The 18,245-nt window shown below is 39.8% G+C and overlaps 1 protein-coding gene across 1 annotated transcript in view; it reads right to left on the bottom strand.

Annotated features, from left to right (window-relative positions):
- LOC103511677 (diacylglycerol kinase eta-like) overlaps positions 1-18,245 on the bottom strand; it is a 53,126-nt gene that overhangs the window by 28,743 nt on the left and 6,138 nt on the right. Inside the window, 13 exon segments of the mRNA XM_026825374.1 lie at positions 643-803; positions 1,577-1,810; positions 3,044-3,057; positions 7,667-7,878; positions 8,414-8,611; positions 9,325-9,470; positions 10,397-10,499; positions 10,953-11,185; positions 12,259-12,314; positions 12,420-12,500; positions 12,592-12,672; positions 13,520-13,574; positions 17,513-17,649. Of these exon segments, the coding sequence (XP_026681175.1) occupies positions 643-803; positions 1,577-1,810; positions 3,044-3,057; positions 7,667-7,878; positions 8,414-8,611; positions 9,325-9,470; positions 10,397-10,499; positions 10,953-11,185; positions 12,259-12,314; positions 12,420-12,500; positions 12,592-12,672; positions 13,520-13,574; positions 17,513-17,649 (1,711 nt within the window).

Here is an 18,245-nt window from a genome sequence, read left to right as displayed (position 1 = left end):
AAAAAAAAAACAAACAAAAAAATATCCCACCATCGACAAAGTACCTATTATTGTATTTCTTATTGCTCATCTGTATAATACAGGGCGATAATTAAAATGGGAAAAGTAAATGAGAGTGAAGCCAGCGTAATTCGCTTGGTGGGTAGCGCGCCTGCCTTGTAAAGGCACGGAAAGCAGATTCGATTAACGCGAATTTTATAGGCTTTATAAAAAATTTTATATAAAAAAAAAACAGGCTTACCTGATCAGGTCTACCTGATAGTGAGTGGCTAACCTTGTACAGAAAAGCTTCGTTCTCAGAATGCCTGGCTTTCTATTCTAACTAGGGTTGCCAACTTTTTTTTCGGCATATACGGTACAAACTAGCAAAATGGTGATTTTTTTTTTTTTTGTAATTTTTTCTGTTTATTAGTCAGTTCCCGTATTTTCCATAGATTGGGAAAAAAACGGAACAAAGGTGTGTTCCGGCGGACCATTTGATTTTTGACAAAAATACGGATTGTTCCGGGAAATAACGTACGGTTGGCAACCCTAATTCTAACCCTTCTTCTCTCTCCGACTTTTGAACTCCCTCTATCAAACCTTTTCTTTTATTTATAGATTTAAAAAAAAGTTTAGAAGTAATAAATTAAAGTAACTTACTCATGAGATGCAGCGGAATAATCAGCAAACTCGGACGGGACCGGTAGTGCGACTCCCGCCAAGTTACTCAAATCCGAACCTCGCCTCATGTGATCAGGCAGGGGAGATATTAGACTCGGCCTCAGTAGGGTCTCATCTGTGTACAGACCTGGGGATTCAACCTAGATCAGGGGAGAGATAATAGGATCAGGCAGGGGAGATATTAGACTCAGTAGGGTCTCATCTGTGTAGAGACCTGGGGATTCAACCTAGATCAGGGGAGAGATAATAGGATCAGGCAGGGGAGATAGTAGACTAGGCCTCAGTAGGGTCTCATCTGTGTAGAGACCAGGGGATTCAACCTAGATCAGGGGAGAGACAATAGGATCAGGCAGGGGAGATATTAGACTAGGCCTCAGTAGGGTCTCATCTGTGTAGAGACCAGGGGATTCAACCTAGATCAGTAAAGGAAAGAAATGTAGATTACTGACTAGTAGTTCTGTTAACTGTTGAGGTCTTTTGACCAAAGTATCTTCTGGGACACAAAATTTGGTGTTCTAGAACTGCGACGTGTACTAATGTTTTTAATTCTTGTACCAAATGTCATCAAAATCGGACCAGGCAATCGCGAGTTACAGCGGAACAAGCAAATACCTATCCAAACCTAAACCCACCCACCTGAGCCCAACTTCCCAAACAGGTAAGGTTTGTTCTCGGAATAGCTAGCTTTTTCCTATCCTTTTCTTCTTTTCTCTTCAACTTTGGGATGATAAGACCTCTCCAGTTACAGTCCCCTCTATCAAACCTCTTCAAAAAAGACACATTTCCGGAGTTTTGACTTCAGAGTGGATTCTTCACAACTTTTTACTTAAAAATCGAGCTTTTAGTCATGATTTTTTACAAAAATGCAACAGATCTATTAAGGAAATTAAAAAAGTCGGGTTGGTTTACTGACCTTGAGCGAGCTTTTGACACTCTTCATACTGGCTGTATCGGTATTGCTTGGTGAGGGCGGGGGTCCCAGAATAAACTCGGACCCGTTAGAGCCGGGGCTTAGCTGTTGACCCCGGGGGTGGGTGGGGGGAGATCGAGCGAAGGGAGGTTCGGGAGATTTCTCCGAGTGTTCCATAAGGTGGCGGACTGCTTTCTTCAAACTGTTCGCGCGGCCCAGGAGAAGGTCTTTTTTGATCTGAAACGGGAAGGATGATTCGCATAGTTTAAAACATTTGATGCTAAGGGTCGACAAAAAGCGATTTTTTAAGGTGACTTGAGGTCAACTGTGAGATTTTTTTACTTTCTATTACTACAGTATAGCGGAGCTATACTAGTAATGAAAGTATTGCAATCGGTCCAAATTTTCAACCTAGATCAGGGGAGAGATAATAGGATCAGGCAGGGGAGATATTAGACTCAGTAGGGTCTCATCTGTGTAGACATCGCTTATGTACTTTCAGCTTGCAAATCTCACAACTGAGTCCATGAGATGTAACACCTGAAAATAGATTAACAGGACCCAGCCGAAAATATAATGAACAATTAAAGAAAAAATAATGTTGACTCGTCCGAAAGTTATTGTGAAACAAACTAAAATTGTCAATCAACGAAGGTGGACTAATATGTTTGGAAACACATTTAAATGTAAATGCAGTTTCTTTGTGTTATTATATCACAACTTTGGTGTTCACTGCAGCATTGTAGGATTACCACAATAATCTCAATAATCCTAACATCCAATGTTTACCTACCATGCTGGCACCGGTCGCTATGCGCATTTATATGTCATAGCTACAACTCAATAATCCTAACAACCAATGTTTACCTACCATGCTGGCACCGGTCGCTATGCGCATTTACATGTCATAGCTACTATTTCCTCACGAGGCTGAGTGGGCCCCGCAACAGCCAGTCACGGTATCAATCATTTGCATGATACAAATTTCTTGACCCTACGAGGCTGAGTGGGCCCCGCAACAGCCAGTCACGGAATCAATCATTTGCATGATACAAATTTCTTGACCCCGCCGGGGATCGGACCCGGGTCTCCCGCGTGCAAGGCGAGCGCAGTGACCACTACGCCATGGGAGCTGACGAAACACATTTAAGATGAGTCCATACATAGTCCACAGCCGTCGATTGATGTGAAACGATGGTAGATCGACGATCGACCGTCGACTGGGTAAGTGTGGACACAGCTTTAGAGAGTGAAACAAGGTCAAGGGAGGGAGAGAGATAAGGATACATAATTATATTCATCAGCGGGAGGATGAGCCAGAAAGGGATAAAATCCGCCCCGGGCGGGAATCGAACCCGCGGCCTAGCGCTTACGAGGCAGACGCACTACCAACTAAGCTAAGTAGGCTGGCAGCATTGACCTTTTATTCATAATTTTTACCCAAATGTATTTCCACCAATACTTACTTACTTTACTTTCCGAGTCTGGAACCACCTCATCAGATACGATGCCAGAATATTGATATTTTCACGGCTACTTCATTTTCAGCCACAAGGTCTTCCATTTTCTTCAATAAAGTTGAATGTAATATTCCAATAACATTGTATTTCCAGAGCTCTATGTGACGTCATCAAAGCCCTATCCCGTAAGGCGGCCCAGGGGTGTGCAGCTGAGGATGGGGACCGCGAGTTTGTGGACCGCTGTCATCTACTCAAATCTAAACTGGACAAACTACTCCAAACAGTACAAAGTGAACCCAGTGACGAGGAGGTAGAGGAGAGAGAGAGACGAGAAAGTCAAGGTAAGAAAAAGAAAATGGTAGATATAAAAGTAAAGAAAGTAAGGAAGAAGAAGAAGAAGAAGAAGAAGAAGAAGAAGAAGAAGAAGAAGAAGAAGAAGAAGAAGAAGAAAAAAAATAATAATAATAAAAATAGGAACTGACCAAAACGGTTTTTATTTCATCTAGAATGTCCTAAAATCCTAGATAGATAGTCACCTATCTTGACATTATTCACTCAAAACATTGCTTCATCAGTGGTTTATTTTGATCTAGTGTTTTCAAATTGTTATCACCGCTGGCTAAACATTTTTTTTCCCATCGTATATAATTGCTTAAGTTCTGAGTTCTTCTCTGTTTCTAGTTGGAGGAGGTAGTGGGGAAGACATAGGAGTTGGAGAAGGATCTCTCCCCTGATCTAGGTTGAATCCCCAGGTCTCTACACAGATGAGACCCTACTGAGGCCTAGTCTAATATCTCCCCTGCCTGATCACATGAGGCGAGGTTCGGATTTGAGTAACTTGGCGGGAGTCGCACTACCGGTCCCGTCCGAGTTTGCTGATTATTCCGCTGCATCTCATGAGTAAGTGACTTTAATTTATTACTTCTAAACTTTTTTTAAAAAATAAAAGAAAAGGTTTGATAGAGGGAGTTCAAAAGTCGGAGAGAAAAGGTTTAGGATAGAAAGCCAGGCATTCTGAGAACGAAGCTTTTCTGTACAAAGTTAGCCACTCACTATCAGGTAGACCTGATCAGGTAAGCCTGTTTTTTTTATATATATAAATTTTTTTATAAAGCCTATAAAATTCGCGTTAATCGAATCTGCTTTCCGTGCCTTTACAAGGCAGGCGTGCTACCCGCCAAGCGAATTACGCTGGCTTCACTCTCATTTACTTTTCCCATTTTAACTATCGCCCTGTATTATACAGATGAGCAATAAGAAATACAATAGGTACTTTGTCGATGGTGGGATATTGTTTAAATATTTTCTTTAAAAGCCTAAAAGTTATTTCCTCTCTCTCTCCCTCAGAGAACATATCACGTCGTCGTTGGAGCGGTCACTCTCCGGCGGCACGCTATTCACATATCACACGCCGTCTGAATTGTCGGCCCACTACTCGCGCGCTACGGGAAGTCAATACTCCAGGGGCATAGATAGCGAGGGAGACCTACACGAAACAAATCATGAGAGGACCAAACCTAGCCCCGACCAACACCCGCCATTGAGTCGACAGGGTAAGGAAATGAGTGAAAAAAAGTAGTGATATCCCCGCAAAAATTCCGTTTTGGTGCTAATTGTTAAGCCAAGTATTTCTACAGGGGAAGATACAAAAAAGTTGAGAACATAAAAAATTATAAGGAAATAAGCTAAAAATAGTGATATCCCCGCAAAAAACCGGTTTTGTTGCTAAATGTAACGCCAAGTATTTTTTTTTTACCTAAATTAAAAATTTATTTGATTTTTTTTTAATATCAACCACCTACATTTACTTGTGTCAGCTGCAGAGTGTCCACAGAAATTGCACTAATGTCATCATGTGGTAAGTTTTCATAATAAAATAAAATTATATTATAATCACATTACACCAGGCCACCCACCCCCCCGTGAGTTGAGTTTTTGCGGCCCGCATCTTGGTCTCTTGCGGCCCTCGGGTGCCCTAAGGTTGGACAACCCTGATCTAGAATGTCCTAAAATCCTAGATAGTCACCTATCTTGACATTATTCACTCAAAACATTGCTTCATCAGTGATTTATTTTGATCTAGTGTTTTCAACTTGTTATCGCCGCTGCCTAAACATTTTTTTTTTTTTTTCCATCGTATATAGGTAATTGCTTAAGTTCTGAGTTCTAATTCTCTTCTCTGTTTCTAGTTGGAGGAGGTAGTGGGGAAGACATAGGAGTTGGAGAAGGAGGAGGAGGGGAGGTTAGAAAGGAATCACTAAGTCTGAGTATGACGTCACAAATCACGGAGAAATCGGATGAAGAAGTCGGTGCGGCGTATGTGAGAACTAGAAAGCAATCCGTAAGTTTTTTTTTTTTTTTTTTTTTTTTTTTTTTTTTTTTTTTTTTTTGTTTGTTTTGTTTGAAAAGATGAGTGTTTCACCGCCGTTTTATTTCGTAGCAATGAAACAACTGCTACATTAGACGCATGTGGTCTGTGTCGTAGCATGCCCAGCCCGTAGTATGCCTCTCATCAGATGGGCGAGAAGAGGCACAATACTTCCCATTTAGGTGCTGGGTTAACACCAGTTAAAAGTATAATAGTATTATACATTCTGACGTCATATTACACATTTAGCACTTATCACGTAGAAAAAAATTGACAGATTGTAAAGACGTTTTTCCTGCTCGCAGAGTTAAAAGTCGCTCTTACCTCCTAGTTATCATAGTTGTATGTAAGTTCATGATTGAACACAGTGTCAGCCATATTATGGTGGACAGTCATGGTTGAAAAGTACATTGAGAACATTTAGATGTCGCCATATATGGCTGACAGGAACCAAGCGAACCGTTAGAAAAATCGGCCCGGTATTCAACGTGTTAAAAAAGACACCTTAATTAAATTCAATTAATTGTTAAACTTGAAAAAAAAAAAAATCCCCTGTAGAAATTTGATCCAACATTAAAAAAAATCCCACAATTGACCTCAAGTCACCTTAAAAAATCGCTTTTTGTCGACCCTTAGCATCAAATGTTTTAAACTAGGTATGTGAATCATCCTCCCCGTTGATTTTAATGTAACAATTCTGTTTGAGTAGTATGCTGTATCACCTGGCAACCTAAACTTTGGCTTTTGTAAAATTATTATTCAAGCCTGTGCCTAGGTTAGCCTAGCACTGTGTATGAACACCACTTTAAATCTCACACCATTATATTTTCGGCTGGGTCCTGTTAATCTATTTTCAGGTGTTACATCTCATGGACTCAGTTGTGAGATTTGCAAGCTGAAAGTACATAAGCGATGTGTTCTCAAAGCCATCAACAACTGCAAGTGGTCTACCCTGTCCTCCATTGGGAAATACATTATTCTATTCTATTCCATTCCATTCTATTCTATTCTATTCTATTCTATTCTATTCTATTCTATTCCATTCTATTCTATTTTATTTTATTCTATTCTATTATATTTTCAGGTGTTACATCTCATGGACTCAGTTGTGAGATTTGCAAGGTGAAAGTACACAAGCGATGTGTTCTCAAAGCCATCAACAATTGCAAGTGGTCTACCCTGTCATCTATTGGGAAATACATTATCCTATTCTATTCTATTCTATACTATTCTATATGCTGCGATTTCTTTGTGCTATTATGATGTCCTAATTATTGAAGTTCTCTGCAGTCAAGATTTACCGAATATCTTTCATCCACGCACTGTCTGAATTCAAACTTGGATTTAACCTATTGATTGAATTATAAAATAATCTGATTGGTTGATTTGATTTCAAAATTTGGATTGAAAATCAGCCAATCAAGTCATCAGGCTTTTATGTTCTTTTTTTTTATTCTTTTTTGGATGTTGATTTCAGGTTGAGACTGTTTCGACATTTCGATCCATTCCGAATATTGGTGTGCAGTGGAGATGGATCTGTAGGCTGGGTCCTATCTGAGATTGATAGACTGAATATGCAAGTAAGTAGTTGTATTTTGCACTATAATGAAAACCATGGCGCTTCTGGTGATCCTCGCTCGCGTCAGTACTTGGTTCAGAAAATTTTTCTGGCCATCCAAAGGGGCAACTGCTTGAGTATCGTTGCTCCCTGGAAAGATGTTAGATGAAGTACCTATTTTATCTATGAAAATAAAACAAAATAATACCTCAATTTTTTTTTTTTTTCATTTAAGCAAGGTTTTATTTGTATTTTTTAATTTATTCTGTACCAAATACATAACACCTTGTTTAGACTGCGGGAGTAAAGGGACTTCCTTCGCTCGATCTCCCCCCACCCACCCCCGGGGTCAACAGCTAAGCCCCGGGTCTAACGGGGCCGAGTTTATTCTGGGACCCCCGCCCTCACCAAGCAATACCGATACAGCCAGTATCAAGAGTGTCAAAAGCTCGCTCAAGGTCAGTAAACCAACCCGACATTTTTTAATTTGCTTAATAATCTGTTGCATTTTTGTAAAAAATCATGACTAAAAGGTCGATTTGTAAGTAAAAAAATGTGAAGAATCCACTCTGAAGTCAAAACTCCGGAAATGTGTCTTTTTTGAAGAGGTTTGATAGAGGGAACTGGAGAGGTCTTATCATCCCAAAGTTGAAGAGAAAAGGAGAAGAGGATAGGAGAACGCTAGCTATTCCGAGAACAAACCTTACCTGTTTGGGAAGTTGGCCTCAGGTGGGTGGGTTTAGTTTTGGATATTTGCTTGTTCCGCTGTAACTCGCGATTGCCTGGTCCGATTTTGATGACATTTGGTACAAGAATTAAAAACATCAGTGCACGTCGCAGTTCTAGAACCCCAATATGGGTGTCCCAGAACTGAGCGGGGCCCGTCATCATAAGTCCTTTTGTTATTTCTGCAAAGATACTTTGGTCAAAAGACCTCAACAGTTCACACAACTACTAGTTAGTAATCTACATTTCTTTCCTTTACTGATCTAGGTTGAATCCTCAGGTCTCTACACAGATGAGACCCTACTGTGTTTAGCTAAATTTACCAAAATTTAGAATATCAATTGACATCGGTCCTGTTTAGCTAAATTTACCAAAATTTAGAATATCAATTGACGTCGGTCCTGTTTAGCTAAATTTACCAAAATTTAGAATATCAATTGACATCGGTCCTGTTTAGCTAAATTTACCAAAATTTAGAATATCAATTGACATCAGTCCTGTTTAGCTAAATTTACCAAAATTTAGAATATCAATTGACATCGGTCCTGTTTAGCTAAATTCCCTTCAGGGATGAGCTGTTCATTTCTCGGCAAAGTCACAACTTCTTTGGGTCGGTATTGTGTTTTTTGTCTTTTGGTAGATATTCGCTATATTTTTACACATTTTCATTCGTCTTTCCCCAACTTGCTTTTTTTAAACATTTTCAATCGTATTTTTCTCCAACTTACTTGGCAGTGTGTATAATCTCTTCCTTATCATCGCTTATCAATATTTTGGTCAAATGATTGGTCACTCTCTCCTCATAGGTTAGTAAGGATTCATTAGGATCAGGAGGACTAGTCACTCCAGTGCTGCTGGTAGTGTTGAGCGTAATCTTACTGCCGTCTGCTGTGCTGATACTGCGCTCGAATGTCATGATACTCCATCTAAGGGAAAAATGAACGGGACTTTAATGGACCTGCTGGCCAAAAGGTCCTCTTTGGTCCTAACTAGGAATTTGTTTTAATTGTGTTCAGCATAAATACTTGTCACCAAAGTGGTTCCCCGCCTAATACACTACGCTAATTTTATGACTTGACTTGGACTCGAACCAACAACCTCCAGATTCAGAGTCCACCGCGCTAACAACTACACCATTGACATTGGTCTTTGGTCCTGAATAACGTTAGTGTCAGCCTAGTGGGGTCAAGTGGATTGGAACATATCACATGCCGTCAGGCACATTCCATTTGAAAAAACCGATTACTGATGAAAATTTGCTATGAAACTAGTTAGCTTGAGAGATGGAGCGTTTGCTTTGTAAGCCCTAGGTCGCAGGTTCCATTCCCACCCGGGGCGGATTTTATCCGAAACAGATAAGTTTCGTTCTCGGAACGTCTGGCTTCTTCCTATCCTATTTTCCTTCTCTCTTCAATTCCAGAACGATTGGTTACAGTTTCCTCTATCAAACCGCTTAAAATAAGGAGGGTAAAATTTTCTTACGAAACGTTTAATGAACTCCCCATCCGTGGCACAAGCTCCGGCTTTTACGGATGGGTATACCATTTGTTAACTATTTATTTGGTTGAGAGAATTGTTCTGAAAAACCAATAAATGGAAACTTATAAAATAAATTTACGGGGAAGCGGTGTGACATTACCTGTCGAGAATTTTGGTGCTCGCCTTTTCATATTTCTCCAGGAGTTGAGGAAGATGTGTGTCGTCATCGCACGAAGCTCCCCAGCCTAATACCCGGGCTAAATCATTGCCTGTGCCCAGGGGAAGCACGCCTATCTGACATTGCTTCTGTAAAAGAGAGAAGAAAATGAGGGAGGGAGAGAGGGAGAGAGAGAGAGAGAGAGAGAGAGAGAGAGAGAAAGAAAGAGAGATAGAGAGGGAGGGGGAGAGAGAGATAGATAGAAAAGAGAGGGAAGGAATAAGAAATTGGAAAAACTCATTTCTTTACGTCTTTATTCTTTTAAAGAAAGGCAATTTTAGTAAAAAAGGTAAAAATTAAGTTACATTATATACGAGAGGACAATAAAGGAGAGAATTTTTTTGAAGTTTTTAGAAGGGAGTAGGTATGTTGGTTGGATTAAAATCTCAAAAAAAAGGAAGGACAAATCGAAAATAACAAGACGGAAGATAATATTCCACACTTGGAATTAAACCCATGCTCTCCAGATTATCGGATACAGAAATGTTGTTCTGTATATATTTATTGTACCTATACTTTTGTAAATATTCCAAATAAAAAGAGTTAAATAATAATAATAATGGTTCGCTTGGTTCCTGTCAGCCATATATGGCGGACATCTAAATGTTCTCAATGTACTTTTCAACCATGACTGTCCACCATAATATGGCTGACACTGTGTTCAATGTGTTAAATCATGAACTTACATACAACTATGATAACTAGGAGGTAAGAGCGACTTTTAACTCTGCGAGCAGGAAAAACGTCTTTACAATCTGTCAATTTTTTTCTACGTGATAAGTGCTAAATGTGTAATATGCCGTCAGAATGTATAAGACTATTATACTTTTAACTGATCTTCATAGATAAAATAGGTACTTCATCTAACATCTTTCCAGGGAGCAACGATACTCAAGCAGTTGCCCCTTTGGATGGCCAGAAAATTTTTCTGAACCAAGTACTGACGCGAGGGAGGATCACCAGATACGCCAAATGTTCCATGGTTTTAATTATAGTGCAAAATACAACTACTTACTTGCATATTCAGTCTATCAATCTCAGATAGGACCCACCCTACAGATCCATCTCCACTGCACACCAATATTCGGAATGGATCGAAATGTCGAAACAGCCTCAACCTGAAATCAACATCCAATAAAGAATAACAAAAAAAGAAGATAAAAGCCTGATGACTTGATTGGCTGATTTTCAATCCAAATTTTGAAATCAACCAATCAGATTTTATAATTCAATAGGTTAAATCCAAGTTTGAATTCAGATAGTGCGTGGATGAAAGATATTCGGTAAATCTTGACTGCAGAGAACTTCAATAATTAGGACATCATAATAGCACAAAGAAATCGCAGCACCAGTCAGTTAGCTCGTCTGCCTTGTCAGCGCTAGGCCGCAGGTTCGATTCCCGCCCGGGGCGGATTTTATCCTGAACGGATAATATTCGTTCTCGAAACGGCTGGCTTTCTCCTATCCTGTCTTTCTTCTCTCTTCGCTTTCGGGACGATAAGACCTAATAGTTCCCTCTATCAAACCTCTTGGAAAAAAACATCTTTGTCACTATGACTTTAAAAACTTACCCTAATCCAGGCCCATTCCCAATCAAATCAAACACTTGGGCTGGATTCAGCAGTTGTTTAAACCGTCGTAGGAACTTGACACCCTGATTGTCACCGGATTTGGAGTTGACAAACACCAGGAGGGGGGAACAGGCGGGGGGGCGTACCCCCTCCCAGGCCTCGTCACCACCCACGGAGTGGAGGGAGGTGGGGGGTACTGTGCTCAGACGACACGGGCCCAGATTACAACATGTCTGTGGGGGGGGATATATGGAACTCTGAATTATTCGTGTGATAAAAATTTATTTTAATTCTAATGGGATGATATATGTATAAGAAACAAAAAGTGTTCCTGAAAAGTAGAGATATGTACTTATATAGGACCATAAAGATCTTTTGCAGAAATTGAATAAAACCTTATTATTAATAATTGTACATTCAGTTCTTCTTCTTCTTCTTCTTCTTCTTCTTCTTCTTCTTCTTCTTCTTCTTCTTCTTCTTCTTCTTCTTCTTCTTCTTCGCCTTTTCCTGTTTAAATAGGGTCGGCGTTTCTTGTCAGTCCGTTCCAGGCAGCCCTATTGTATACCTGATGCAATGTTAAAATTTTCTCACCCAGGCCAGGGTTTGATTCCCAGAATCAAGCGCGCCGGGAGGCGCGCGAACGTCAAGAGTTTGAAGCACCACTCTTCTTATATTAAAACGAAACAAGGTTTCATGGTTTTTCGGCTACTTACAATTTTTTAGAACTTGTAGTTGGCACGTAGAACTTAAAGGTGCGTGCCAACTTCTTCTTCTTCTTCTTCTTCTTCTTCTTCTTCTTCTTCTTCTTCTTCTTCTTCTTCTTCTTCTTCTTAGCCTTTTCCTGTTTAAATAGGGTCGGCGTTTCTTGTCAGTCCGTTCCAGGCATACCGCATGCAATGTTTAAATTTTCTCACCCAGGCCAGGGTTTGATTTCCAGAATCAAGCGTGCCGGGAGGCGCGCGAACGTCAAGAGTTTGAAGTACCTCTCTTCCTATATTAAAACGAAACCAAGTTTCATGGTTTTTCAGCTACTTACAATTTTTTAGAACTTGTAGTTGGCATGTAGAACTTATAGGTGCGTGCCAACTATAAGTCCTAACTTATAGGTACGTGTACGTGCCAACTATAAGTCCTAACTTATAGGTACGTGCCTACTATAAGTCCTAACTTATAGGTACGTGCCAACTATAAGTCCTAACTTATAGGTACGTGCCAACTATAAGTCCTAACTTATGGGTACGTGCCAACTATAAGTCCTAACTTATAGGTACGTGCCAACTATAACTCCTAACTTATAGGTACGTGCCTGCTTGTGTACTTTCAGCTTGCAAATCTCACAACTGAGTCCATGAGATGTAACACCTGAAATAGAATAGAATAGTATAGAATAGAATAGTATAGAATAGAATAGTATAGAATAGAATAGAATAATGTCTTTCCCAATGGAGGACAGGGTAGACCACTTGCAGTTGTTGATGGCTTTGAGAACACATCGCTTGTGCACTTTCAGCTTGCAAATCTCACAACTGAGTCCATGAGAGGTAACACCTGAAAATAGAATGAAATAGAATAGAATAGAATAAATTGGAATAGAATAGAATAATGTATTTCCCAATAGATGACAGGGTAGACCACTTGCAATTGTTGATGGCTTTGAGAACACATCGCTTGTGTACTTTCAGCTTGCAAATCTCACAACTGAGTCCATGAGATGTAACACCTGAAAATAGATTAACAGGACCCTGCCAAAAATATAATGAATAATTAAAGAAAAAATAATGTTGACTCGTCCGAAAGTTATAGTGAAACAAACTAAAATTGTCAATCAACGGAAGGTGGACTATGTTTGGAAACACATTTAAATGTAAATGCAGTTTCTTTGTGTTATTATATCACAACTTTGGTGTTCACTGCAGCATTGTAGGATTTTCGCAATATCTCAATAATCCTAAAAACCAATGTTTACCTACCTTGCTGGCACCGGTCGCTATGCGCATTTCTATGTCATAGCTACTCGTTTTCCTTACGAGGCTGAGTGGCCCCGAAACAGCCAGTCACGGAATCAATCATTTGGATGATACAAATTTCTTGACCCCGCCGGAATCGAACCCGGGTCTGCCGCGTGCAAGGCGAGCGCAGTGACCACTACGCCATGGGAGCTGACGAAACACATTTAAGATGAGTCGATACATATGTGAAACGATGGTAGATCGACGATCGACCGTCGACTGGGTATGTGTGGACACAGCTTGAGAGAGTGAAAAAAGGTCAAGGGAGGGAGGGAGAGAAGGATACATAATTATATTCATCAGAGGGAGGACGAGCCAGAAAGAGACGGAGAGAGGGGGAGGGAGGGAGAGTGAGAGTGTGTGAGAGAGAGAGGGAGGGAGAGAGAGAGGGAGAGAGAGAGAGACAGGAACAAAATGACGTCAGAGTAGAGTTCAGTGTATGTATTACCTACCTAAGCCCCCTGCAGGTATATTTGTTTACTGTTTAGGGAGTAGGAGGAAGGAGAGGGGGGGAGGGGGAGAGAGGAGAGGGGGAGAGAGGAGAGGGGGAGACGGCACATTTGGCCGATACGGGCAGGTTACCTTCCATCCATTGATGAGGCATGAGGAGGTTCTGAAAAACAGAGAAGAGAAAAAAAAAATGAAATATAATAGAAGAGAATTTTCAGAGTAGAATAATAAAAATAAAGAGGTTTTATGTAGAAGAAACTGTAACTGCTAAGGTCTTTTTGTTCCGAAAGGAGGAGAGAAGAGAGAAGGAAGACAGGATAGGAGAAAGCCAGCCAATCCGGAAACGAATATTAACTGTTAAGGATAAAATTCGACCTGGGCGGGAATCGAATCCGCGACCTAGCACTTACAAGGCAGACACACTACCTTTCAAGCGAACTAGGCTGGTAACAGGAAAAATTGAACTTGAAGGGGGAAGGAAAAAAAAAAAAATCTGGTGTGAACATCACACGACTTTTCTTATCCTATTGAATGGTGCTTATTTGGGTGTTCTGTTGTAAGTTGTAACATTTACAATATCTCAAACCGTTTAGTCAGTATAGCTGAAAACCGCCAAAAAGCGGTCGATTAATTTTCTTTTTAAAATTTACAAAAAGAAGAAGAAAAAGAAGAAAGAACAAGAGGGGGGAACAGAGTTCAAAAAGTACAAAAGAATAAAAAAATGTTCAAAATGAACAAATTAGGAAAGGAGGTAGGTAATTACCTAGTAGTTAGGTAGGTACTTTCACTAATGGCCCTCAGGGGGGAAGTGTGATTCGTTACAGAAAAAGAATTGCTACATTCTTTAAACTAACTACCCTCAAATAAAAGGACTAAGGACAGAAGGCAGGGAACACAAAGAAGGGCAGAAGGTAAAGAACACAACAAAAGGTACAAGGAAAGGAACAAAATGAATCGCTACATTCTTTAAACTAACTACCCTCAAATAAAAGGACTAAGGACAGAAGGTAGGGAACACAAAGAAGGGCAGAAGGTAAAGAGCACAACAAAGGGCACAAGGTAGGGAACACAATAAAGGGCAAAAGGTAGGGAACACAATAAAGGGCAGAAGGTAAAGAACACAACAAAGGGTACAAGGAAAGGAACAAAATAAAGGGCAGAAAGTAGGGAACACAATAAAGGGCAGAAGGTAGGGAACACAATAAAGGGTACAAGGAAAGGGACAGAATAAAGGGCAGAAGGTAGGGAACAAAATAAAGGGCAGAAGGTAGGGGACACAATAAAGGACAGAAGGTAGGGAACACAAAGAAGGGCAGACGGTAAAGAACACAACAAAGGGTACAAGGAAAGGAACAAAATAAAGGGCAGAAAGTAGGGAACAACTAGCACTTACAAGGCAGACACACTACCTTTCAAGCGAACTAGGCTGGTAACAGGAAAAATTGAACTTGAAGGGGGAAGGAAAAAAAATCTGGTGTGAACATCACACGACTTTTCTTATCCTATTGAATGGTGCTTATTTTGGGTGTTCTGTTGTAACATTTACAATATCTCAAACCGTTTAGTCAGTATAGCTGAAAACCGCCAAAAAGCGGTCGATTAATTTTCTTTTTAAAATTTACAAAAAGAAGAAGAAAAAGAAAGAAGAAGAGGGGGGGAACAGAGTTCAAAAAGTACAAAAGAAAAAAAATAATACAAAATAAAAAAATGTTCAAAATGAACAAATTAGGAAAGGAGGTAGGTAATTACCCTATTTTTTGTGGCACTTGATTTATTTTGGGAGGAACGACTTGGCGGGGTCTTTTTTATGCCACGAAGTGGTATTTTTTGGGGGGGATTCAATTTTATTGAAGAAAATGGAAGACCTTGTGGCTACAAATGAAGTAGTCGTGAAAATATCAACTGGCATCCTATCTGATGAGGTGGTTCCAGACTCGGAGAGTAAAGTCAGTATTGGAGGAAATGCATTTGGGTAAAAATTATGAATAAAAGGTCAATTCCTACGTTACAAAACTCATGGGATTCCTTTATGAAATTGCTACATTCTTTAAACTAACTACCCTCAAATAAAAGGACTAAGGACAGAAGGTAGGGAACACAAAGAAGGGCAGAAGGTAAAGAACACAACAAAGGGTACAAGGAAAGGAACAAAATAAAGGGCAGAAGGTAGGGAACAAAAATCTTTAAATTTCTTAATCAAACGAAAGTAAATTCTACATTTTAACTTTACAGTTTTGCTTTGGGTTTGAACGTTTGTTCCGCAATAACTCGCAATTGCCTGGTCTGATTTTGATGAAATTTACCAAAATTTAGAATATCAATTGACATCGGTCCTGTTTAGCTAAATTTACCAAAATTTAGAATATCAATTGACATCGGTCCTGTTTAGCTGAATTCCCTTCAGGGATGAGCTGTTCATTTATCGGCAAAGTCACAACTTCTTTGGATCTTTGGGTCGGTATTGTGTTTTTTGCCTTTTGGTAGATATTCGCTATATTTTTTTACACATTTTTATTCGTCTTTCCCCCCAACTTGCTTTTTTAAAACATTTTCAATCGTATTTTTCTCCAACTTACTTGGCAGTGTGTATAATCTTCTCCAACTCACTTGGCAGTGTGTATAATCTTCTCCAACTTACTTGGCAGTGTGTATAATCTCTTCCTTATCATCACTTATCAATATCTTGGTCAGATGGTTGGTCACTCTCTCCTCATAGGTCAGTAGAGATTCATTGGGATCAGGAGGACTGAGGGGAGGAGGAGAGAGAAAAAGAAAGGAACAAGGAATAAAAAGATGGATTTTAGCTTCAGGGGACAAAACCATTAGAAAACACACAAAAAAAAAAAGGAAGAGAGAAAGAAAGTACACAGAATATAATGATAAGAAAATGAGGTAGGGAGAGAGAGAGAGATAGAGAGGGAGGGGAGAGAGAGAGAGATTAAGAGATAGATAGAAAAGAGAGGGAAGGAATAAGAAATTGGAAAAACTTATTTCTTTACGTCTTTATTCTTATAAAGAAGGGCAATTTTTCCAAGGACAGTAAAAAAGGTAAAAATTAAGTTACATTATATACGAGAGGACAATAAAGGAGAGGAATTTTTTAGAAGGGAGTAGGTATGTTGGTTGGATTAAAATCTCAAAAAAAAGGAAGGACAAATCGAAAATAACAAGACGGAAGATAATATTCCACACTTGGAATTAAACCCATGCTCTCCAGATTATCGGATACAGAAATGCGGCGGTCTCTGGAAAAAAAGGGCCAATGCCAATAATGGTCGTTCTTCTAAAGACTTAGAGCGCGGCCACAACGGTGGCCATAAACCATTGACCCTCGCTGAGACCATCGACCAAAGCAGAAAAATAATCAATTTCTTGATTTTCCTGGGTCGGTACTATGGTCAAGGCTCCGTTGAGGACGCTTCTATTCATTAGCATGGTTTGTTTTCTCTTGGGTCAAGACTAGGCTATGGTCAAGGGTCGGGACTCCGTTGTTGACGTTGTAACACTTTGCACAACGGCGCCATAAACCATGGACCCTCGCCGAGAGGCCGAGACCATCGGCCATCGCAGAAAAAAAAAAAAATACTCAATTTCTTGATTTTCCTACGAGGGTCGGTACTATGGTCAAGGCTCCGTTGAGGACGCTTCTATTCATTAGCATGGTTTGTTTTCTCTTGGATCAAGACTAGGCTATGGTCAAGGGTCGGGACTCCGTTGTGGACGTTGTAACACTTTGAGGTCCTCCTAAGATGAAGAAACTAAATAGGAAGATAGATACCTAAAGAGTTAAAGAAAAGAGAGAATAGAAAGAATAAACCTAAGGAAAATTAATAAGGTGGTTGGCTGTTTCCTGGAAATGTAAATAGAAAGATAGATACCTAAAGAGTTAAAGAAAAGAGAGAATAGAAAGAATAAACCTAAGGAAAATTAATAAGGTGGTTGGCTGTGAAATGCCATTGAGTAAGCTCGAAAACTCGGAGCCAACCCGATGGTACTCCCAGCAACCAACTGACCTGGATTCGGACGCCACTAGTTTCAAAAGCTTGAGGGCTGGTGAAACTAGAAGCACCTAGTAACAAAGTTAGATAATTATATCCTTACCCCGTCTTTGTCCTCTATAATGTCTTTCCCAATGGAGGACAGGGTAGACCACTTGCAATTGTTGATGGCTTTGAGAACACATCGCTTGTGTACTTTCAGCTTGCAAATCTCACAACTGAGTCCATGAGATGTAACACCTGAAATAGAATAGAATAGTATAGAATAGAATAGAATAATGTATTTCCCAATGGAGGACAGGGTAGACCACTTGCAATTGTTGATGGCTTTGAGAACACATCGCTTGTGTACTTTCAGCTTGCAAATCTCACAACTGAGTCCATGAGATGTAACACCTGAAATAGAATAGAATAGAATAGAATAGAATAATGTATTTCCCAATGGAGGACAGGGTAGACCACTTGCAATTGTTGATGGCTTTGAGAACACATCGCTTGTGTACTTTCAGCTTGCAAATCTCACAACTGAGTCCATGTGATGTAACACCTGAAAATAGAATAGAATAGAATAGAATGGAATATAATAGAATAGAATGGAATAGAATAGAATAGAATAATGTATTTCCCAATGGAGGACAGGGTAGACCACTTGCAATTGTTGATGGCTTTGAGAACACATCGCTTGTGTACTTTCAGCTTGCAAATCTCACAACTGAGTCCATGAGATGTAACACCTGAAATAGAATAGAATAGTATAGAATAGAATAGAATAATGTATTTCCCAATGGAGGACAGTGTAGACCACTTGCAATTGTTGATGGCTTTGAGAACACATC

This window comes from Diaphorina citri, unplaced genomic scaffold, assembly GCF_000475195.1.
Source record: "Diaphorina citri unplaced genomic scaffold, Diaci psyllid genome assembly version 1.1 scaffold739, whole genome shotgun sequence".
Classification (NCBI taxonomy): Eukaryota; Metazoa; Arthropoda; class Insecta; order Hemiptera; family Psyllidae; genus Diaphorina; species Diaphorina citri.
Note: the sequence above shows the minus strand (reverse complement) of the source record. Positions and strands in the feature narration are given on the sequence as shown.